The sequence below is a fragment of the Alligator mississippiensis genome, chromosome 7 (genome assembly GCF_030867095.1).
Source record: "Alligator mississippiensis isolate rAllMis1 chromosome 7, rAllMis1, whole genome shotgun sequence".
Classification (NCBI taxonomy): Eukaryota; Metazoa; Chordata; order Crocodylia; family Alligatoridae; genus Alligator; species Alligator mississippiensis.
The window spans coordinates 19,777,366-19,801,700 of record NC_081830.1 but is presented as its reverse complement, the minus strand read 5'-3'; the positions used below and the strand labels follow the sequence as shown (position 1 = coordinate 19,801,700).

The 24,335-nt window shown below is 49.5% G+C and overlaps 1 protein-coding gene across 4 annotated transcripts; it reads left to right on the top strand.

Moving 5' to 3' along the window:
• Positions 1 to 11,517: 11,517 nt before the first annotated feature.
• On the top strand, positions 11,518 to 21,578 carry DUSP26 (dual specificity phosphatase 26). 4 transcript variants are annotated; one of them, XM_059730698.1, is made up of 5 exons: positions 11,518 to 11,800; positions 15,931 to 16,054; positions 18,359 to 18,636; positions 19,113 to 19,327; positions 20,920 to 21,578. In XM_059730698.1, the coding sequence occupies exons 3-5, from the start codon at positions 18,458 to 18,460 to the stop codon at positions 21,117 to 21,119; spliced, it is 594 nt and encodes a 197-aa protein (XP_059586681.1). In that variant the 5' UTR covers positions 11,518 to 11,800; positions 15,931 to 16,054; positions 18,359 to 18,457; the 3' UTR covers positions 21,120 to 21,578. The 4 variants fall into 4 exon arrangements, with proteins under 4 accessions (XP_059586681.1, XP_019347086.1, XP_019347085.1 ...); XM_019491541.2 differs by lacking the exon at positions 11,518 to 11,800 and having other exon boundaries at positions 15,737 to 16,054; XM_019491540.2 differs by lacking the exons at positions 11,518 to 11,800; positions 15,931 to 16,054 and adding an exon at positions 17,338 to 17,400.
• The last annotated feature ends 2,757 nt before the right edge of the window (positions 21,579 to 24,335 follow it).

Sequence of the window (24,335 nt, the reverse complement as noted above, 5' to 3'; positions counted from 1 at the left end):
ATATACTACATTCAACCAGGTTCATCTCAAACAGGTTTCAGCCATTTTCAAACTGGTTTATATGCACTGAATATCTGTTCTGTTACAGGCTTAAACCAGTTTCTGATCACTTAAACTGGTTTATGTGTAATGTCTGTCCCTAGAGCCTAAAGAGACAAGACAGACCAAGGCTGCGAGCAGCCCAAAGCAGGGAAGTGGCTTGCTTTTTAATATTGTCTTTGCACCAGCTTCTAGAGAGGGAATAGCACAGTACTCCTTCAGACTGATCTCCTTTGTAAAGAGCTTTGAGGTCTGCGGATGGGAAGCGCTGTGTGAGAGGTAGGCATTACTATCGTTGCTGCTGGAGTGCTGGATGCAGCAATCCCCTGGTTAACATGGACAGGGAGTCGGGTCCCCAGACATTCAGCAAGGCATTACCAATTCAGCTTAGGCGCTCATTGGAAAAGTTATATTATGTTGCTATAACAACAGTAGTGGGAAGCCCTGGCCAGGATTGAAGCCTGTACGGTCAATGCTGTTCAAGCACATAGTAAGCAACTGTCCCTGGCCTGAAGTGCTCATAGTCCCACGCAGGCTCGATTCAAATTGAGACCCTCCTGCTTTGTAGGCAGCAATGGCATCCAGAGAGCTACAAGAGTAGAGTTGTGCCCAAAACCACTGTGTGAAACCTTTGTGGCTTTCTGTCCCTCCTCTATCTGGTCCCCAGTCCATTCCTAAACTAACACACCACCTCTGCAAGATGTACCTGACGATTAGAAATCTGAGTCCTTTTTGTTACCCTTATTGCAATCATACAGGCTCCGTACTCCTCCCTGCACCTGGTCCCCTCTTTGAAAAAGAATAGCGCGAAAGAAAATGTATAGCTGTAATAGATTTTCCCCTCTGGAGTGTACATTAAATTTAAGGCTTCACTCTGGACACTGAATGGTTGGTCATTAACGCGCCTCGAATCAGCAGCATAAAACAATCCTCATAAGTGCTGCCATGAAAAATGGTGACAGAGATCAGAAGTGATCAGAATGCAGACGGGAGCCTCTGCTCTCAGTGTAAAAATGATTAATGAAAAATCCCCAGCATCCTTTCTCCTCCTTGCACGAAGGGAAGCGAGCGAGCTTGACAAGAACAACCGCTCCTCGCGCGCAGAGGATAATAGCAGGAATGATATGTCTCCAGGAGATTCCCAAGGCCTCCTGTGCACATAATAAATTGCCCTTGTCACTTCCAGGAAACTTATGAAGAAAGATCGCCAGAGCCAGGGAGAGGAATGAGGACAAAGAACAAAAGATTCAGCCCAAAAGCAGCTTTGCCAGCGAGACGCTCAGGCTAGGCTCGCCCCTTACCTCCATTTGTTCTGCAAAGTGTTTTCTGAAAGGGAGTCAGATCCCCAGGCTCATCAAATACCTGTTGTCATGTAACAGCAAAGCAGCTTGCAACAAGGCTCTGGTCCTCAAACCTCACGCTGGCCAGACTGGAAGAAGCCCCTAAAATATTGCCACAGGTGTTTTTAGCAGTGGACGTTCACAGGCAGGTAGTGAGTCAGATATTATACACCTTTGCGCACTCAGAGCTGAGTTCAAGCTCTGACTCCTGTATGGCCTCAAGCAGGTCACAGTCTCTCTTGTGCCTCAGTTCCCCATCTGTACATGCTTCCCTTTCTACCTGTCTTGATTGTCATGATTTCCATTTTTTTGGGCAGGGGCTCTCTCTCTCTCTCTCTGTATGTACAGCGCTTGTACACACTAGCATGGTACAGATAATAACAGCAGTAATAGGAAACACCAGCTAAATACAGACAAGGTTCTTTGGGTAAATCCAATAGTTTGTATTGAACCAACTCAAATAGTTGGAAAAATTCTTCTTAGCAAGCTTTCGGGTATAAAAACCCTTCGTCAGGCTCAGGAAGCATCTGCGGTCAGCGTGTGCTCTTCCTGGATGGAAATACAGAGGATTTAAAGTCAGGGCTGGAAGAACTGGAAGTTTAGCAATGGAAGAAGTTACGGGGCTGATGATCCTGGAGCATTAAGGGCCTGATTTTCATTTACACTGAGGCCTCTGCTCTGCTATAGTATATTGCCACTGCCAGAGCATGGCAAAGGAGCTGTAGTATAAATGAGAATCAGTCTCCTATTTATCCACTAGATGAGTACAGTGTGGGCAGAGGCAGGACAAGCCTCCGCAGCCTGCACACATATACCATCCATCACCCAGCCTCAATCCAGACCTAGGGAGGTGATAGGAGCCAGAGCACATTTAAGTCTCTATGGTCCATTCACTCATTGCTACTGTGGCTGCTAAGTAAGGGGGGAAGTTTGGAGTTGTGGTTTTTAATCATTTGCTCCCTGAGAGCTAGACTGAGACCCCCTCCTCTCAAAGGAAGATGGTAGAAGAGCCATTATCTGGGTCATTTAAATCTAAATTGGATGGAGCACTAGGAAATACGCTTTAGGGAACCATCCTGAGTTGGCCAAAGGGGACAGGCTAAATGACCTAATAGGTCTTTTCTGGTTCAGGTTTTTGTGAATCATTTTGCATAAGGCGCTGAGCATATGCCAGGTGGCATTGCCTCTGGTCACACATACTGAGGCAGTAGAGGAGACAGAGCTCATGGACAGCATATTTCTTCCTCATGCAACTGGCTTCCCAAAGGAGTTAGTTATATTTTAAGAGAACAGTGTAGCACTACTAATAATGAGGAGGGTGTGGGTGAGGAATGTACCACCTCCCTTAGCTGCCGCTTTGGTGGAGGGGAGGGATTGGAGTTTACCACCATCCCATCCTTTGTCCTTCCTGACCTTTTCTTTTCTTGCTAAAAGTCACATTTGTACAAAAGCCATAGATGGGAAAAGAGCCTCTTCCTTCCCACAGCACCACGTATTCCTGCAATGGAAAGGTTATTCCTTTCAGAGCCAAACTGCATGACATATGCATTGGAGTGAGCTGCCCTTTCCTAGCCTAAATTATCAGCTCTAATATGTTTTTTCCCTTTTCTTATTATTTTTCCCCTGGAACAAGATGCTTTTACATTTCTTCTGTAACATCGCTTTCTCCATGGGTGGGGACAGAGAACCAAGTCTGAGGCACAAGTCATGTTACCATGAACAAAAAGCAGCAAAATGTAACAGGCTCTGTTGTAGTAACCCTTAAGAAGTTGCTTCTCAAGATGCCTAAAGTGGAGTGGAAGAGTAATATCTTGGAGTAAAATCCTGGCTTTTTATTGATGTCAATAGGAGTTTTGCAACTGAGTTCAGTAGGATTTTATCAGGAGTAATTAGATGACGTTTGTAAAGTGTTCTGTAAGTATTATCATCTCAACTCATCCTTCAAAGGACACAAAACACCTGATAGCATTGGGTGAATTTTTTCCAGATAAACCTTTTATTTCAGTGAGAAATGCAGATTCTAGGACGCTGAAATGTTCGTCGCTTCATCCTCATTTTGCCAAATTGTTGGAGCCAAAGAGGAAAAAAAATAGAAAAAGTCTAAATGTTTTGATATTTTCAAAACAAGATTTCAGTTTTTTGAGTTGAAATGATTTCCCCTTTCACAATTTACTTTGGTTCTATTTTAAAGGATGCAAAACCCTGCAGGGGAGGAAAAAAAGCTTGAATTAGAAAAAATACTGTTTTATTTTAGGTTAAACAAAATTGTTCGACCAGAATGAATTAGTTGCAACGTTTTGCTTTGCTTTGCTATAAGTTAAAAAAAAAAAGGTGGATCTCACCCAGAAATGAATTCTGGAATTTCCTATGAGGCAGAAAGCCAGCTATCCTGATTGATCTACCTTCAGGTGATTTCAGAGGAAGTAAACACAGGGGGTACTTTGATCTCACATATGTTGGTTTCAAATGAGTGCAACCTCATTGGCTTCAAAGGGGCATTTCTAATTTACCCAGCTGGAGGTAAGGAGCAAACATATAGCTTGGTTTTCTGCTCTACTGTAATAATGGAGTTATTTCAGATTTGCAGCACAGTGGTTGAGATAAGAGTCTGGCCCATTAGCTGGACATCCCTTCATCTCCTGTACATATTACTTTTATGCATCATCCGCCACTGCACGGGAAGCATGAGCCGGGGACTCTGGGAGAGCCAGGAATAGCCGGGCTTGACTTTTTTAGCTTGCAAATGCAGTAAGTTGTCATGTTACATCCTCACAAACCTTCATGCAGCTCGGGGATCTTAAGGAGCTATTTCTATTAACCCTTGCTCCTCTGCATCATCTCAGATCCCCCCAAAGGAGCTCCCTCCTTCACCTTTAAAGGAGCTGCAGTGAGCCTTTATTCTCTGAATCCCCAGCAGCTGCCATGGCTGCTTCATTCCTCAACAAAGAGATACCTTATCTTCTGATGGACACATACAACACATTCACAGTGACATTTAAATCTCCCTTTGTAGCCGACTCAGATATTTTTGCTGTTAAAAGAAGCCCGCGCAGTTGGGCGATTTCATTACTGCAAATGTTATTACAGTGAACGCCTGTTTAAAACATAATGTCATTGAAAAGGAAAAAAAAAGATCTAGCAACAAGTGGAGCCTTACCTTGGGCCTGAATTCATCAAAGAGTGGGAAAGGCTTCTTCAAGTGTCAGACCTGCTAATGCAACAATGCTTCCCTTCATCAAGCCAAGCTGCCTGCTTCAAAGCCCTAACGTGCTAGGGCTGGGAATTTCGGAAAAGGTTAGCACTAGATCAGTAGCCAGCACTTTCTCACTCTGTTTTTTGGCTGTAGTTTACATGGCAGCCAAACGGATTTAGGAGCCCAAATACTGTAGCCTATTCTGAAGGCACTAATATAGTAGATAGCTCTTATGCCATATCACGGTTTACCTTTTCAGATGGCTACACCAGAATGGCAGACAGACCGATGAAACCTGAATTAACAGATGTAACTTAACCCTGATTTACCTTGATTCCTTTGGGATAAGTCTTCACCAGATTGGACAAAGTAATCCTGGCTTACAGGCTTATGTCATCTAGTCGCTACTTTTCCACACCCATGTAATGCCAATTATCCCAGTGTAAATGTTTTGTCGGTCTATGAATTAAATGCAAGAGAACAGCGTACAGTCATGACTGCAAGATAAGAGGAATTATCAGACTAAGTCTCCTACTCAACAGCTTGATCCAAAGCCCACAAAGGTCGAATCTTCCCAGTGACTTTATTGAGCTTCAGCTTGGGTCCTGGTCTGCTTATTAACAAGACGTGAGAAGCTTTGGTGAATGCGGAGGCAGAAAGCATCCAAATTTTACATTGCATTTTGCTAGTGACTTATTGCTTCAGTTGTGTTTTTCTCCCCACTCCCGCAGCCCACCCCTCTCCTTGCGCTTCAGCGCCCAGGCAGCGCCTGGCATTAACAAGACAGTGGATGACAGGCACAATGTGTCCACCATCCTCTCAGAGCTTCCCAGCTAAGCAATCATAAACGTTGCAAGTTTTCTACAAAGCAAGCAGCTGTCTTTCTGCCTCGGGACAAAGTTTAAGAGGAGACTGTCTCCTTGCAAATGAAGGCTCCGCAAGCTTCGTGGCTTAAGGACAATGACTTTGGTGCCTGTTTTCTTCCCTTCTTCTCTTTCTTTTTTTAATAGAAAAGATTGCAACATTGCAGGAGAACACGTCAGCTCCTTCAGCCGCCAATCAATACTGCCAAGTGCCTCGGTTTTAACTTCTTTTCTGCCTGACGCTGCTGAAATTGGCACCACGGGATTGAATTACCTGGCCATCCTCCCATCAGAGGGGTTACTACAATCTAGCACATTTCTTATCGGTTTATTTGGGGGGGGGTTCATAACATCCTATTGCCGACATAGCTGGAGAGCATCTGTAATTCATGTGCTTTGGAGCAGTGGGTGTGAGGGTGAGGTTGGTAGAGCTCCAAGAAAAGAGATAACCTTGAGCTTCACTATTCCCTTCTAGAAAGAAGCAGCCTATAAACAGCCCTGAATGAGACACCCAACCCTAGCCCAAGTGTACAGAAGGAGAGAGCAACCTTGCAATGGAAATTAAAGAGAAACTATTGCTTCATTTTGGGACCCAGCACTGTCACTAGGGCACTTGCCTGGTATATAGAAAACCTGGGTAACTCTGCTTCCTTTTCCCCCCCTCTTGTCTATTTGGATTATAAGATTTTGGGGTCCGAGAAAAGATTTTGGGGTACGCCGCCGCATGGCTCATATGCATGTTCAGTGTTCACGCTGTCATGCATATTCACAACATCCACGCTGAGCACATGTGCATGATACAAATGCAAGATCACTGTGCCACCAAGATATGCACCACATGAATATATATGATGTGCACGTGTGTAGCTTGCACACGTGACTGACAGCCCTCACCTGGGATGCATTATACCTATGAATGTGCATAGTGGTCAGAGAAACCTTGTCAGTGCTTCCCAGGAAAGGTGGCAGAGGCTGTCATCACAGAATGGTTTGGGCCTCAATCCCAGGCAGAAACACCAATGCTTTTTGGTCCTCCACATTCCCAATCCTGCCCTGAGGGCATCCTGCATCCCCTCCACATCCCTGAGCCCACACAACACTCAGGTACCACTCCTGTCTTTCAGAAGATTTCACTCTCCCAAGTCTCTGGGGTCCCCAAAAAGTTCAGCTGCTTATTTCCCAAGGGGGCATCTTTTCTTCAACAAGTGACTCACATTCCTGGGAAATTCGGTCCAAACAGTAACACCAAACATAATGCAGTGGCATGCTCTCAGGCCTGAGGGAGCAAGAGGTTCTCATAATGCAAACCCCAGACTGGTCCCTCTGCAGCAGGGAAGGGGAGGAGACCCCATCATGCAGCATCACCTTAGCTCTTTGAAGCAGGAGGTCTCACACAGTGGGTCCTGACACTTATTTTCTTTGGCATCCTACTGCAGAGAAGACTGCCTGAAGGGTGGTAAGTCTGGTCCTGTTGGAAAGTGCTTCCCAGCCCTACTCTTCCCAGCCCCACTGCTGTCACAGGGTGATGGCAAACAGAAAGTCACTCAGACCAGGGCAAAGTCAAATGCTGCTGCAAGGACAATGCACGGATGCACAGAAATTCTTGGAAACTACAAAGCCTTCCCCTCTGCCAGCACTTTCCATCTCAGTCTTAAAGTTGTCAGTGGATTTTGTGACCTCAGCTTTGGGAGGTGTCGCTGCCCGTGCGTAGCTTTGCATAGTGGTTAAAGCACTAGCCTAGGAAGCTCAGGAAGCTTGTTTTCAAGCCCCAGCCCAGACTCTGCCACCCTCCAGCAGTATGAAGGAGTTAGTGGATTAACAGTAGGAGGGGGCTGTTGGTTTACTTGCATGGCATTGGTGCCCTCCTGGGACGTATCTGGTGTTTATAAGAGACTGCGTGTGCATCCATAGGCCTAGGAGTCCATGAGCAGGGTATTAGGCTGTCACTCCAAGCCCCTGCTTTGCTCTGCGGCAAACAAGAGCAGCGTCCATCAGTCATTCTGCTTCCATTTCCACCTCTCCACAGGCCCAACAAAGCCTTCCGTGACCTAAATCTGCAGTTTAATGACAATGACATGTTTTTCGTGGGTGGCCTCCCCTCTCCCTGGCATAGCTATGGGAACCTGCTTGTTTAAGCACTGACCTTGTCTGAGCACCTCTTGCCTGAACAAACATCAGCCTCTGCTATTAGGCAAGCTGGCGTGGAAAGCGGGGGAAACATCTTTCCCTTTCAGGGCCCTCCAAAGGAGCTGGATAAGGATGGGAGCAGGTCTCTTGGCCCTCAGCTGGGAAGTCCAGCCCAACATCCAACCGCGCACGGACATTGGCAGCAATCACTTCTCCCATGTTACTGATGTGGTAAGCCAACTAAATCGGCCTGATCGATTATTCCTGGACTTACCCAGCTGTGCTTTACTTCCCTCCTTCAGGACATGGCTGCCTCCCACTCCCTTTGCCCAGGGTGTCCTGATAGCACAGCATAGCAATGATCTGTCCAGTTGCTAGGCCATTGTTTTACTGTCACATGAAGGAAACAGGCCTTGGTGGGCTCTACCAATGATGCACCAAGTGTCCATTACTGCACCAAGCATGTTCTCTGCACAGTGCATTAGTCTACCCTGTTCATTCCCCCTGCCGTGCAAAGAAGACAGGGGCCCGGATCTTCAGATCCTCTTGCTTATCCTCTCTGGCCTTTGCTTGCACCCCATAAGAGACATCCAAGTCAGCGGCCCGCATTCATGCTGCTCTATTACCCTTCCCACACTCCCTGCCCTTTCTCTTTATTATACCTGCTTCCTAGCTAAGCCATTCACCTGCAGTGTACCTCGCTCCATTGCACTGCAGCCATTTATACCCTCTCCATTACTACTCTTTCTCTCTGCCAGCCCCCTTCTGTGATCAGTCTATCGGATGGCAGATGTTCAATGAAATATGTAAATTCTCTCTTGTTTATGAGTGAATATAATAAACTCTGGCTACTGCGCCTTCCAGGTGGCTGTTGGATGCACAGCGTTTAGCGCATAAATACCCAGTGATTGATCTCTGATCTTTAGAATAGGGCTGCAAGGACCGTGGTAAATCTGCATGCATCTGGAGTGTAAAGCCAAGAAGCAGCAGTTCTAAAACTCTTCTGACCCTGTTATTTATTTCCTTGTTTTAAGTTTCTTGCATTTTACTGCATGCCAGACAATGCAGGCCATATGATTTATGTATAACCAGAGCAGCCCCCAGTGGTTGATCCTGTGAACAATTCCAAGGCACCCTGATCTTAGTCTATCCAGCAGATTCCCAGTCTCAAGTATTTCTGTTAATCCCCGTTCATCCCTGCATAGATGTTGAGCCCCCCCTCAAGTAGGAAGGAATAAGGGAAGTTTGCTGCTTACAATCCCATCTTATCACTGTCCGGGGATGCTGGGGGAATAGTTCAGCCCACAGAGCAGGTTAAAACAGACATAGTGTCTTGATTACAATAGTTCCTCTGGGCCCTGCAATATCTGAGAGCAGTTCAGACCTAAGGATGCCCTAGGCACTCCTCGTCCATCCCTGCCAGCAGCCCGTTCCCTGCAGGACAAGAGACATAAATCATGCATGTCCCTTGGAAGCTTCCTCCCTCAAGTGATATCCTTCACAGCGTGTGGGCAGAGCCTGTCGGGCGTTTTAGGAGAAGCTGGGCTCAGCCTCCCTGTGACACACCAGCTGCCCTACCAGCTAGCTGCTCCTTATCTGCTGGGGACCAGAAGGCCCACTTCATCTTTCAGCTTCAGCTAAGTCAGGGTGATGGGCTGGCAAAGGGCACGGGGATTAACTGAGAAAAAGGAAGTGCAGAAAGGTGGGTGGTATTTGTGAATGAAGAGAGAATCCCCAAGCCCTGAGAGTCCATTCTCGTAGGACAGTGGGAAAGGACCGAGATCTAAACCAGAAAAAAACACCTTTTTCTTTAATGTTTCTGTAATAGGGTTGCTGTGACACCCCTTTCATGACCGCCTTAATACTGTCTGCCTGATCTCTCCCACCTTCATGTGGGTCGCTTTTGCATATGCCCCATGTGGGCTGGTTGGATTTTCCTCCCCCTTCCAGTCATACTTCAGCAGCCCCCACGACCTGGGTCCCAACAAGGGCATGTTCCCTAATCCTCCTCCTCCACTGTGCCTGAGGAACAAGGTCTGGGTCCCCTGTTACAGTTTCCTTTGGGGGTTATCACTTAAATTTGCTACATGTGTCTTGGCTGGTTAGCCCTGAGAAAGGCTGCTGTATTTCTGAGTTTATCTCGAAGCCTTGTGTAAAGAAGAATAAAGATTTCTGGGGAAACTGAAGCAAGATGAGCAGTGCTGGTAGAGCAGAAGGAGGCCAGCCTGGGCATGTGGCATCCTCGGTACTGCTTTCCAGCCTTAACATCCTGGTAGATTTTGGGGCAGAGGGGACACAGACTCCCCTCATTCTCCTTGGTACTATTTAGTACTATTAAAATCTGAAACAATTTGAGAAAGCTCTTGTGATACATCCAAGCAGGGCTCCTGAGCAAGACCTAAGTAGCACTGGACAGCTATGGAGTCCTTTCCTCTTTCCAGGAAGCACATACGAGCATAGGCAGCATGTCCCTCTTCATCCCTAGTGTAGCTCGTACTGACTCTGCTAAATTACATCAATCAAGCGGGAATGTAGTCCAGTGTGGCTGCGGTGTTGTGAAGACAACCTTCCAGCTGGTAGTGGATACTGGATTCTGTAGCACCCTCCTGCCTTTTCCTCCCAGCATCCATCAAAACACCAGGGAGAGGAACTTAGGATCCAAAATTATTACTGCTATTACTTTTTGCAGCCCAGGAGAAAATGGGGTGTCGCAGAGCACCTCGGTGCCCCTGCTCCTAGAGTGGAGAAACTGCCAGGGAGCAAGTGAGCGCGCCCTGGCCTGACATGACGAGCCCAGCTGAGGCTGGCTCAGGTAATGAGCGCAGCTGCGGGTTGCCTGAGCAACCAAGCGGAGCCAGCTGCCTGTAGGGGGCAGGGCCTGGCCCTTATAAAGCTCCGGGCTGAGGCCAAGCTGGCAGTTCTGTGCCAGCAGCTGGAGAGGCAGGAGCTCTCTCTGTCGAGATATGGGAAGGAGCATAAGTTGCAAGTACAGCTCATGATAGCCCTGGAGGCTTGAGCTATGATGAGGAGTTATGGCCAGGCGGCTTGCATTTGTGTTACAGCCTAGGGGCTTGTGGTTTTGCTTTGTGTTTGTATTATTACACCCGGAGGCTTGGGTGAGGCTGTAGGGGTTGGAGGAGGCCTCAATTACTCGCACGCCAGTGTGTGAGCAACTGGCGGCGAGGAGCGTGGCCAGTAGGTCGCGGGCGCAACCCGTAGGTTGCGGATGGGGACCTAGACCCCGGATTGCGTGTGGGGGAACATAGACCCCGAAGGCGCAGCTCGCACGCCACTGTGCAAGCAGCTGGCGGTGAGGAGCGCGGCCAGCGGGTCGCGGGCGCAACCTGTAGGTTGCGGACGGGGGCTGAGACCCCGGATTGCGTGTGGGGGGGGAACATAGCCCCCGGCCCCAGGAAAGGGGCGGTATTACTGAGTAGCCCAGTGTGGGCACAGTGAGCCCCAGAGAAGGGGGGAGCGCCATACTGAGCAGCCCTAGAGAGTGGGGCCATACTGAGTAGCCCAGTGTGGGCGCGGCGAGCCCCCAGAGAGGGGGAATGCCCTTGTATGTTATTGAGTAGCCCAGTGTGGGCGCGGCGAGCCCCAGAGAGGGGGAAGGCCATTGTGTTTTGTTGAGTAGCCCAGTGTGGGCGCACGGGCATAGCGAGCCCGGCCGCAGGCTAGCGCGGCAATACCTCTCAGACCAAGGCAGGGCGCTGCGGTTGCCCCTGAGAAGACGGGGAGTAGCAGCGCGGGGAGCCAGAGTCAGGGAGGGGGTCCGTGCGGTTGGCCTCTAGGACTGGAGGCCCGCTAGAGAGTCCCGGAGCGGAACCACACCGGCAGGGGAGGCCCAGAGTGGGCTAGATAGGAGTCCCAGCAAGAGGCTGGACATGAGAGAGGGAGCCCAGAGTGGGCCACATGAAAGAGGAGGCCCAGGAAGCGGGCGTAAAGACCGAACAACGTCCATTACATCTGCGAGGCTTGGGGCGTGGTATTAGGGGCTGGTAGGAGCCACGCATAGCCCATAAGGCTAGGGCGCTTGGGTAGCGCCCATTGTACAGGGAGACCCACGAGGGGTCCAGGAGCTGACAGGCCCGAGGAAACACAAGGCAGCCTCCCTATTACATATATTCCATCAAGACGTGGCGGGCGAGAATGGAGGGTGCCCTCGGGCCGGAGTAGCGCGGTGAGAGGGCCTCAAGGAGATCACGGCCCTCCGCGAGGACCCCGCCGTGACAGGGGTAAGAATGGGGGTGCTGTGTCAAGCACCTGAAAGCAGCTGGATGGGGACCAGGGCCAGAAGGGGTGGGCCTTACTTGATAGCGACCGCTGCTGCTGGGGTTAGCTCCCTGCACCCTGGGGCTGTTGCTGCCTGGTGGCAGCTACTGGTCCATTCTGGTGCCTCCTACAAACTGGTACCAGGGGCATCCCCTATCCCCACCCTAGTTGTGCTGCTGAGAGCTGTGACAGGACCCATGCCTACACTAGGGTTATCTGATCCATCCTAAGCAGCACCCAGTGCTGCTGCAGCCCTTCCTGGTCCAGGGCTGCATGTGTCCCCTGGAAACAGATATGTGTGGGGTCAGCTCCACATCCTTCAGTGGTCAGCACGCAGGGCTGAACTGGGAAGGGGCACAGTGGGGAAGCACTGGAGGGGATAAGAAAATAAATAACCCACTGGGGAATAAGGGACCAAATCCTTTTCTGCTGTAGCTCAGGGATCAGTGAAGGGTATGGGGGTGGCGGGGCATGCAGATAGCTCTGTTTTCATATTTAAGTGACTTCCCTTAACTTCGTCAAGTGACAGCTTGTTGACATTTTCAGTCTCTGAGGCTGCCCAGGCATTTCAAAATGCCTGAAGATTTCATTATCCGAGAGGCAGTCATTAGCTGTGCTGCGGACTTTTGGCTACTTTTCAAAGCATCTCCATTATTATCACTAGTTTAAAAACATGCAGAATGAAAATCCTCCCGTTTAAAATGACCAGGAAGTGCCCTGCAGACAGCATTCAGCCAAAGCATTTATCCACCTAATTTTATTTCTGAGATTCCTTTTTCTTTGGGTTTACACTTGAGTGATGGGCAGTAGAGACATTTCTTTTTAAAACTGAAGTGCACGCAACTAGAAATGTACTGCGTTGGTGGCCAAGGAGAGTGAAGGCCTCTCTTTATCCATACTAAAGAGACACCCCAGGGCAGCAAAAGTGCACGCTTCCCTTACAATGCTCAGCCAGTATTTCTCTGAGAGGTGGAGGAGCATCTCCAGGCATGAATGAGAATTTCCAACTCTACTGTGATATATGGCAGCACAGCCCTGACACAGAAAGACGTGTCATTTCCATGAAACAGCTGTGAGCAAACATCCTTCTATGTTGCTTGAGATCTGTCCTTGACTCCTTGGTGAGGCCGCAGCTAGAGTACTGCATCCAATTTTGGCTCCACAATTTAAAAAGGATGTGGAAAAGCTTGAGAGAGTCCAGAGGAGAGCCATGCACATGATCAGAGGGCAGGAAAACAGGCCTTATGATGAGAGGCTGAGAGCCATGGGAGTCTTCAGCCTGGAAAAGTGCAGGCTCAGGGGGGACTTAATGGCTGCCTATAGATACATGGGGTGTGCATCAGGATCTGGGGGAACACCTGTTCACCAGGGGACAACAAGGTCCAATGGCCACAAACTCCTGCAAGACCGTTTTAGACTGGACATAAGGAAAAACTTCTTTACTGTCTGAGCCCCCAATGCTTGGAATAGACTCCCCTGAGAGGCAGTGCAAGCACCTACTCTGGACTCTTTTAAGAAACATTTTGATGCCTATCTTGCTGGGATCCTTTGACCCCAGCTGACTTCCTGCCCCTGGAGAAGGGGGCTGGACTCGATGATCTTCTGAGGTCCCCTCCAGCCCTAATATCTATGAAATAAAGGCTCATGTGATCCAAGGCCAGGAGGGAAGGCCATATGAGGAGAGGCTGAGGGACTTGGGACTCTTCAGTCTGGAGAAGAAAAGGCTCAGGGGGGACTTGGTGGCAGCCTACAATTACATAAGGGGGGTACATCAGGACCTGGGACAACAGCTGTTCACCAGAGCTCCCCAAGGGATAACAAGGTCTAACGGCCATAAACTCCAGGAAGGCTGATTTAGACTAGACATAAGAAAAATGTTCTTTACGGTGCATGTGTCCAGGGTCTGAAACAAACTCCCCCCAGAGGTGGTGCAAGCACCTACTCTGGACTCTTTCAAAAAATAGGTGGATATATTTCTTGCTGGGGTCACTCGATCCCAGCTGACTTCCTGCCTATGGTGTGGGGGCGGGCTGGACCCAATGATCTCATGAGGTCCCTTCCAGCCCCTAATGTCTATGAAATCTATAAAATCTATGAATTCAGCAGGGTCTTCAATGCATGTGGGCATCACATAGATGGGATTATATACTGCAAATCAATATTGCCACAGTATTCTGGTCTTCTATATTGAGATTACCATACTTCTAGCCCTCTTCCTGGCAGACACTTGTCTACTAGGAACAGACATGCATATACCTATAAGCTGTGTCCAGACGAGCAGGGGTATGCAGTTTGTGGTGCCACAAACCAATCTGTGGCACCACATATTACATGTGGGGAATGTTAAAACATGCAGTGCAGGGCCAAAATTTGCTACTGCGAAATCCCGGTAGCAAAAAAAAAGTGCCAGAAAAAAATGTGGCATGGTGCATATGACAGGAGTGTGCACCGACAGAGCTTGGTCCTTCAGGGAGACACTGTGGCTGCCGGCCAGACCATCTCCACTTCTTCAGTTGTGTCCTGGCTGGGAGCCGGAAGGAGCTGGGCAAGGTCAGTTTGCCCAAAGCGGGACAATTTGTCCCTCAACAAACGGCACATACTGGGGCATGCGCTGCAGCAAAAAGTAGCAGAACAAATTTGTGCCACTACTATTTTTATCTCTCCAAGTGCACGTCCCCACACATCTGGACACAGCCATAGGGCCCCAATTGCTGCTGCATCTAAGCATTTCCCAAATATGGATGGATCTATCTTCCAAAATTAAATATTACTCTCCCTATTGTACAGATTGGAGACTGAGGCAGAGACAGACTGTGAGACATGCCCAATGTTATGCAGGAACTCAGTGGCAGAGTTAGAAACCAAACACAGCCCTCCTGAATCCAGTCCTGTGTCCCACCCATAACCTTGCCTTGCCTCCATGAGCTGATTTCAGTAACATCCCAGAAGTTGAGCAGAGGGTTACTGTTGTCATGCATTAGAGTTGAACCGGTGCCTTAAATGATAAGAACTCTATTATCCATTAGCAACTGAGCTGGGAGAAAAAAAAAATCAAACAAATATATATCTTTTTTCCAGTTGAGGCAACTAACACTATTTATGAACATGGCAAAAGTGTCAGCCAAAAAAACCAAAAACCCAACAGGAGACAAGTTGTGATAAAGTTGAAATGTGTTATAGTCTCTCCAGTCAACAGTGAAAGTAAGAGGATAGTTAACTGGCTCTGGAACCAGTCAGGCTATCGGCAGCAGGCTGTTGCAAGTACCATTTCGGAGTCAGGATATTTCCATTTCAGATTGATTTGGTCACAAATGTTAGTGATAGTGTCTGTAAGGATCCAGAAAGTCCTACCCAGACAAAAATGGCTGGGGTTTTTCCCCAAAAATATAGTTTAATTGAATCAAAACATTTCATGTCTCAAACTATCTCTTTGATCCACTTGGGCACCTTTTACCTTTTTTACACTTTAATTTCTATCACTTTTTAAACAGCAAAAAAACAAAAAAAATCTGTTTCCAAAGAAAATTTTGAGAATTTCTGGTTTGAAAATGCCAGAATCAAATGTTTCAGATTCAAAATGGGACAGTGGGAGCCAGCTGAAAGGTTTTGACATTTTGTTACATTCTTCCCATTTTTTTGAAAGTGCCTATTCACTCAAGTTGATCCAAATTTGCAAATTGCTTCAGTCTCCCTGAAACTCCATTTTTGGGTGAATTAGCCCCTAGCTAGTTCTGCCAGATGAACTGAAAGGAAAAAAGCACTGAGCTGAACCGAAATGGTTGAAACTGTGCGCGCACAATCATTTCAATAAGCACCGCTGCCAGCCAGATGGGTGTCTTTCTTTCTGTGGCTTGTTGCATACAGGCGTGTGTGAGAGAGAGACAGCACGTCAGGGTTGGGGGGAATTTATGGGAGTGCATTTGGATCAGTGTTATTCTGGCTGTATATGAGTATTTATATGCATGGGGAGGGGGGTGTGCATGTTTGTGTGTGGGGCTGTGTGTTGTGCCAGTCTCCCTCCTCTTCCTCTCTCCCCACCCACGCAGTGTGATCTAAACAAACCTGCCTCTGGACATGTCATCCCTTAAAATAGATGTTCATACATCAGCCTTTCCACGGCAGCAGCAGCAACAGCAGCAGCAACAGTATGAAGACATGGCCGATGGGATATGACTAGAATACTCACCCTGAACTGAGAAATCACTGTCTGCGTAAAGGTAGGGTAATGAGGGTGGGCGTCTCCCTCCTGCGTGTCTGTCTGTCTGTCTCGGTGGGGCTGGGCAGCCTGCTTGAGTGTGATAATGTATGTGCAGAGCCATGTGCGTAGGCAGGGCTGTCTGCCTCTCTGCTTCTCTCCTCCTCCCTCCCAGTGCAGTGTGAGACTGGCAGGGGCTGCAAAGACAGCCATGAACCTGTGAGGCATTGCAGGCTGCAGCCTGCTCCATGTTTTGCTGTGGGTGTGGGTCTCACACCACCTGGGAGGTTTCAGGAATAAGGATGTTTTGAGTGGGGATCTGCTCTGCTGTCTTGCATCTTTTGGGTAGCAACCAGTGACATTTTCCAGCTCAAGCCCCTTGTATCTGAGCATCGCGAGGGTGGGGAATTACATCCCAAACTGGATGTGGCTGGCAGCCTCTTACCCAGTCCCAGGTCTGTTTGTAGCCTTCTATTAAGAGCCGTGAGAAATATCGGACTCTTTCTCCTGAGCTCGCTCCTATGATCCACAGGACACGGACATGGGCAGGGCTTGGATGTGTTGCAGTCAAGGTCAGGCAAGGCTGGCTGTGTCCTGAGCAGATGGACACTGGTGACATAGTAAGTGTGTTGCTTGTCTTGGCCTCCATGTCCTGGCCCAGGGGCTTGCCAGGTATTTGTTTATTCCTGGAACCAGCAAGTTAAATGTTCAGCACAGCGCCAGAGCTGGTGCAGGGTCAAAAAAAGGATCATGGCACATGCTTGGGCGGTTCTTGTTACCTTCAGTGGCAGCTGCAGTGAGCCATGCCAGAGCTGGATTGAGCTTGCTCTTCCAGCACAGACCGGTCTGTAAACCACACAGTTATATTCAAGGCAGCATCTAACATCCTGCACCTGGAACAGGCCACTTTGGAGAGCGATAGTAGAAAGGAGCGTATATATCTTAGGTGTCTCTGGACCCACTCTGAATCTACAGGATCCTTGAAATGTTTCCAACCTCTCTGTCCTGTTGGGTGGGCATCTGGGGAGTGTTTCCTCCTGGACTGCTGCCTTCTGGCCATTGCTGGAGACAGGATGTCACAGCAAGTGGATGGATGGTTTGAGCCAGCCCAGTGGTAAATCTAAGGTCACTGAATTTCCCCCTCCTAGCTCCGGTGCTGAGCTGCTGATGGGAAGAGGGACTGGGATGTGACAGGCTGGACGTGCTCCCGAGTACTTGAAGCCGCTCCAAGCGACAGCTGAGGCAGTGCTGTTGGGGGGCAGGAGAGGGCAAAGTACATTAACGGTGGCGGTTAGTTGGCCGTGCTCAGGAGGACAACAGCAAGCAAGCAAAATGTTCCCACGGCTGAAGCTTAGCTTCTGGGTCTGGGTGAGATTATCTTGGGAGGCTCGCTGGTGGTGGGAGGAAGGAGGAGCATGGTCTGGAGCACAGCACGGCATGCTCTGGCTGGTCATCTTTAAAATAAGTCTCCTTGTGCTCAGCAATTAAGAAGCCTCCCTCTCCCCAGTCACCTCCTGTTCTTTCAGAGGGGTTAAAAGAGCTCCCAAAAGGGGTTAAAATTGCTTCTTGCTATGGGGCTGCTCTTATTGGTATGTGGCAAGACAAAGCTCAGCCAGACCCACGTAGCTCCATATGAAATCTTCCACCTTCTTTTCCTCCCAGCCCCAGCCCCAGCCCCTGGCAACTGGCCCAGAGCTCTCACTGCATGCCAGCTCCTCTGATCACAGGCTGGCACAGCCTGTTCCTGAACTGACCTCACTGTGCTGGCAGAAAAGCTTTGCGGTCTCTTCAGAGGGGGAAAGCAGCAGCTGAACAACTGCATCATCCCCTAAATACAAAACCACAGGTAGCCACTCCGGCCGGCGTGGCACTGCTCGGACATGGCAGAGCTGGAACATGGCAAATGGGGAGTGTGCCCAGGGGCAGAGGAGCTCTATGACCCTGCTCTCTCCTTTTCTTGCTTCTGGCATTATCAAGCTCTCCTAGGCAGGGAGGATGAAATATGATTCCCTTTCCTCATGTCAGGGACCCCTGGATGGAGAGTCCCTGCTCCCTACACCAAGCTCATGAGGTAGAGCTTGCTTGGTAGAGCCAACTGGCTGCTTTGCCATCTTGAAGGGTATTTTGATGAGGCAGCAGCTAACTCCAGTGTCAGTGGCCCCATGAATCTCAGCCTGGAGTTACTGGATCTGGCATCTCCTGGTGTTGCTGGCCCCAGGAAAAACATCTGGATCTGGGAGGGTTTCTAGGGCTGAAGCCCATGGGGGAGCATTTGATGATGTTTCCAAATGGAGCTGGTTTCCCTAATAGCTTCTGTTGCTTCCAGGACAAGACAGTGGGTGGCAACCGCAGCAAAAGCAGCACCCCGGCCACGGCCCGGCCTCGACCAGCCCACAGGGATGCATTGTGGGATACAGCCGCTCCAATGGCTTTCATGTCCAGGTTCTCCAGGAGCAGCTCCAGGTCAGCCAGCCGAGCGGCTCCAGAAGACCATGGCAGCCACCCCATCCTCAGTGTCTTCGAGTTGGAGAGGCTGCTGTACACGGGGAAGACAGCCTGTAACCATGCTGATGAGGTCTGGCCTGGACTGTACCTGGGAGATCAGTACGTATAACCCCAAGGAGACTCTTTCTTGTATCATATGGATGGATCCTGACAGGTCCTGGGGGTGTGGGAGCCCACAACTGAAATAGCAGGGGGCAGTAGGTTGGGGTCACCGGGCATTGGCTGAGTGGCATGGGGAGCCCAGCAATGGGAGAGTAGTGGGGGGCTGTGGATTAGGATTAAAAGAGTTACCTGAGGAACCCAGGCTAAAATCACATGGGGTTGCAAAGTGGAGACAGCTTAATTTACCTAATGTTAATTGTCCCCAAGGTAACTCCATCCCCTTCTGGATGCCCAGCCAAAAATATGCGGCAGGCCACTCTGACCTATACCCTCACTGCCTCTTCTAGCTGATGGTGCTTGCACAAGCCACTTCCAAACAAGCTTTGCTCCATGCCGAGTGTTGTGGAGCCTCCATGAACTTCCACTGCCAAGGACCCTGTTTTAACCTTTTGTCATCTCTTCTCTGCCTACAGGGATATAGCAGCCAATCGGCGTGAGCTGGCTCACCTGCGGATCACCCACATCCTCAATGCCTCGCACAGCAAGTGGAGGGGGGGTGCCGAGTACTATGAGGGCACCGGCATCCGCTACCTGGGCATCGAGGCCCACGACTCGCCCACCTTCGACATGAGCCCCCACTTCTACCCTGCCGCTGACTTCATCCACCAGGCATTGAGCGAGAGAGGAGGTGAGGGGTGGAGATGAGCCAGGGAAGGACCTTATCCAGGAGGGAGAGGAGGCAGTATTCAAAGTCCTTATTACCTCTTTGATCCCCTGTTTCCTCAACCCCAGGAAGCTGGAACAGAGCAATGACTCCCCGGTTTCATATCTGGCTTCCTATAGACTCAACTCCATCAAGGTTAACTAGTGCAGTGGTGCATCCAGATCACTGTCCCCCACCTTGGGAGGACACCCAGCCCCCTGTTCTGGACTGTTATCTGACCCCTTCAAGGGGTGTGCAAGGTGGCAGGCACATATTAGCAAAAAGCCATGGCCTGCTCCAGCTGATATTGGGACCTGACCCACTGTGAAGGTCCTGGGGTATGGAAAGTCAGGAACAGAGGTGTCTGTGGTTTCTTTCCCTGAGTAAGCAGAGCTGAGTCTGGTTCACAGGAGCTGTGGAATAGGGCTAGGTGAAACATGTTCATTAGCACTGCTTTTCAATGGAAAATTGGCTTTTCAACTAATTTTTCATTTCCCCTGGGAAATGTAGATTTTTCACTGAAAATTCAAGTGCCCTGAAAACAAAATATCCTGGCCATGTGTGTGTATGTGTGTGTGTGTATATATAGATATATATATATATATATATATCTATATATCACACACACACATACATATACGTGTGTGTGTATATAGATATATATATCTATATATCACACACACACATACATATACGTGTGTGTGTATATAGATATATATATCTATATATCACACACACACATACATATACATGTGTGTGTGTTTGGATTGAGAAAGCTGCTGTAGGCTGCTGTGGGAACTGGGATGTCATTGTCCTAGGCCCCTTCTTCCTCTAGGGACTATGACCCCATGGTGGACTTTGAATCATAGAAACATGGGAAGTGAGGGTTGGAAGGGACCTCAGGAGGCCACATCTAGTCCAACCCCATGCTCAAAGCAGGCCCAGTCCCAACTAGATCATCCTGGTCAGGGCTTTGTCATGCTGGGCCTTAAAAACCTCCAAGGATGGAGAATCCACCACCTTTCTGGGTAACCCACTGCAGCATGTTTTGCTTCAGAAGAGCCAGGGAAGGGATAGGAAGGAGACTTCCTCTTGCTGCACTTTGTCTCCTAACTGCTGAGTGCCTGCACCGTGATGAAAGCCCTGCTCCTGCTACTCATGTGACAGCAGGTTTCTGCTGAGTGGAAGAGGAAAGAGACTCATGCAAGAGGAAGCAGGCTTCCTTTTCCATGATGCACTGACTCTTATCAAGTGGATGGACCCTCCTGGGTCACTGGAGATATTGTCTGAGCAGTGCATTCATCCCAAAGACAAGAAAGAAAGCACAAAGCACCTGAACTATAGTTCCCACAAGGCATCATTTCTGAAGCAAAACATTTTGGTTGTCAATGTTGGGATGAACTTTCCTTGGATTCCCCTCCTGCTCCTCCATTTTCCACCTGGCTCTGCTACCTTGTCCCACGTCCTGTATCCTAACTAAGATTGGACTGTCTCATCAGTACTGCACTAGGGCACTTTCCTAGGTTCCCTTTAGAGACCCAAATCCTGCTATGATGTTGCCACTCTTCTCTCCGCAGGAAAGATCCTTGTGCACTGTGCCGTTGGGGTGAGCAGGTCGGCCACCTTGGTCCTCGCCTACCTCATGATCCGCCATCACATGACCCTGGTGGAAGCCATAAAGACTGTCAAGGACCACCGTGGCATCATCCCCAACCGGGGCTTCCTACGCCAGCTGGTCACCCTGGATAACTCTCTGAGGCTGAAGCGGAGGGTGTGAGGGGGTGCTGCACAGTGGATGACATTCAGCAGAAACTTGCTGTCACATGAGCAGCCGGTGCAGGGCTTTCATCACAGTGCAGGCACTCAGGGGTTAAAGTGAAGCAAGGGACCCCTCCCTAAGTCCATCCAGTTGCCTGGGGTCCTCCAGGAGCCTCAGCTATGGCAAGTGATCAAACAGATCTCTGCTCCCCCAATTGCAGTTGCAATGGCCTAATATGCAGCCTCCCCCCCACAAGCCTTCTAACCTCAGAGGTGCAGCTGATGAGACTCAGTCCCATGTCTCAGGCTGCTCTCACTCCCTGATGGCTCAGGGAAGCCCTCAAGGGTTGGTCCTCCTAGCCGGCAGACCCATTCACCCAGCTGGCCTTGCCCTTTCTTTGTTCCTGGCAGACCCGAGCTGTGTGTCCATGTCTCTGTGACCTGGGTATGGCCTGGGGAACAGACCCTCTATTGTAGAGTTTGAAAGTCCTTGATGTCAAACATTTACCTGTAAGAATAAAAATACTGCAAGGGAAACAGAAAGTCTAGCTGTCCCTTCTTGGCTGGAGCATCTTGGTCCAGACTGAGAGATGGAGGTGGGTTCCCGACTGTGAGTATTTAGTGGTCACTTCTCTTAGGGCTGCGGGAACTCCGTGTCCCTTGTCGCAGCAACAATGATGATGCAGGGCTCGGGAGGGTCCGGCCAGCAATTTATGATCCTCTCCCAGGCCCTTTGAGGTCAACTTAATGAAAAGGAAGCAAAATGCATCTGTATTAAAGCCACCACCCTACAGGGGTGGGTGAGAGGGGAGGAGGGCATTTGTTTCCCTTTATCTTGATGGTGGAGGCTTTGAATCATGCTACCAAATGGCCCAGCCAGCCTTTCTTCTCAGTAAGGCATGGGCACCATCATTCAGAAGCTGCTGGAGAGAAGGAGCCAGGGACTGTGGGACTAAACACAGAGCACTACAGGGCTAAACACAGACCTATACCTTGAGGAGCTAAGACATATCCATAACTATATCCATATCCATATCATTGGTTTCTTAACCCACCATAGAAACAAGCGCACCCTTTACAATATAAGCACCTGTGAAATGGCACCCCCATGCACCCGTCCACAAGGCATCATCTCCCTCACAAAACCCCTTGTCTCTTAGTCCTGTCCCTAAATACGGGGCTTAAAACTCAGTTCATTCACTTTTGCTTCCACTGGAAGACCGGCTGCTGCTGTTGCTGCTGCTGTCCTCATGCCTGTTTTCTGATCCTATTGTCTCGCCATCCTCTTCACTATCGCTGTCCGTTTCCCCACTGGGGGTCTTGAAAGAGCCTGTGCCAAGTGTCCCTCTGCCAGGTGGATAAGCTTTTTTTTTTTTTTTTTTTACAGAAGTTTTTCCTGTTCCAAGCCAAATCAAGTCCAAATCCATGAGTCAGTCCAGAACCATAAGTGGCCCTACAACCAGCAAACATCCTCTACCCGCACCTGAAGCTTCAGATGTTTCCAAGGTCTTTGACAGGCATCCTACACGCAGGCCCAAGCCCGGAGGCTTGGGGTGCAGATGCCCCGAAGTTTGCTTGCCCTCAACCATATGGCCACAGGAGTAAGCTAGGGAGGAGCCTCCCATTTCCATCAAATGGGCTTAAAGCCCCAAAAGCTCAGTGGGTACAAAGCCATGTCAGAAGAGCAGTTATCCCCAGGCACGCTTAAGGAAAACTGCCTTCATGGGCCCTGATACGTGGTGTTTCCCCTGCCAGGACCTTGAGCTTTTTTTTTTTTTCAATTTGTATTGAGGCCAAATCAAGCAAAACTAATTCCAAATTCACGAGTCCAGAACCATAAGTGGCCCTACTACCGGCAAACATCCTCCACCCGCACCAGGGGCTTCAGATGTTTTCAAAACCTTTGGCGGGCATCCTACTTGCAGGCTCTAGCCTCTGGGCTTAGGGTTTGGATGCCCCCGAGTTTTGCTTGCCCTTAGCCATAAGGCCCTCGGAGCAGGCAAGGGAGGAGACTCCCATTTCTACACATTGGACTTAAAGCCGCTGCACCTCAGTGTGTGCTGAACCACACCAGAAGAGCAGTTCTCCTGCGAGGTGGTTTAGGAAAACTGTCTTCTTGGACACAGATACATGGTATTTCCCTTGCCAGGGTAAGAGGCCACTACACTTGATCTGAGCTCTCAAGAGACCAGGATCTTGAGCATTTTTTTTTTTTTTTTGTAAAAATATATGTCTGTATATATATGAGGTTATATATATCTACACTCTGAGTATCACTCCACAAAAAAAACCTTAACCCATTACAAAAACCACATCCGCACAGCCCGTGCACCTGTGCAAAGGCTCGCTGGCCACCTGGACCCATTACAATATCTGTGTCACGCTCTACACGCACAAACAACTTCTGGTTTCACAGACCAGGCCACCCTTTTTTTTCCTCCTCACCCTGCTTGCGAGGTCACATACTCAGTTCATTTGCTGTCCGTGTTGCTGTCGCAAGAATCTGCTGCTGCTGTTGCTGTCCTCAGTTCAACTTGTCTCTTCCTTGCTGTCACCACGCCCTTCTCTGCTAGCGAGGAGTTGGAAGATCCTATGCCACATGTCTCTGTGGCTGTCCATACAGTGCCGATTCTCTGGTTAGCCAGTTGTCGCTGGTCACTGCTTCGCAGAGCTGCTTCACCCTTTTGCATACCTCTCTGGCGCAGGTACAGAGCCAGAGGAGGTGGTCGATCGTCTTGGTGGCTCTGTGGCAGTTGAGCCACGGGCAGCTGGGTCTCCCCAGCTGACCCTCTCTGTGTCTCTGGGACCTCACTGGCAGGGCTCGGTGGGCTATGAGCCAGTTCAGGTCCTTGTGGTCTTTGCCCAAGTTCTTGTGGTTGATGGGCTCCCATATGGCCTGGCATGTGTCACCCGGGAGCAGGTCCACGAGCGATGTGGTGTCCCTCAGCCTCACTGTCTCCTGGATCTTCTTGTGGTTGCTCATGGTCATGGGGCCTGCGCTCTGCAGGCTGTACAAGCTGCAGCACTGGTTCAGGATCTCATAAAACCAGGGTGCACCCATGATCCACAGCCTGTGGTTGGTCGGGGCTACACTGAAGTGGCCAGGGGAGGATAGGGCAGGAAGTCAATATTTATCCAAGCAACCCTGGACCCTAGAGTCTAGTCTCCAATTTGGGGTGAGCAAGGCAATTTGCAGGCGCCCCAGTGAGCAATAGCAGGAAGCTCTCAAGGCAGG

What these genes read in the sequence shown, in the direction of transcription:
- DUSP26 (XM_019491540.2), top strand. Translation starts at nt 17,365, where the DNA reads ATGTTCCCACGGCTGAAGCTTAGCTTCTGGGTCTGG. An exon ending in AGCTTAGCTTCTGGGTCTGG is followed by an intron (nt 17,401 to 18,358) that starts GTGAGATTATCT and finishes TGTTGCTTCCAG; the next exon opens with GACAAGACAGTGGGTGGCAA. An exon ending in GGACTGTACCTGGGAGATCA is followed by an intron (nt 18,637 to 19,112) that starts GTACGTATAACC and finishes CTCTGCCTACAG; the next exon opens with GGATATAGCAGCCAATCGGC.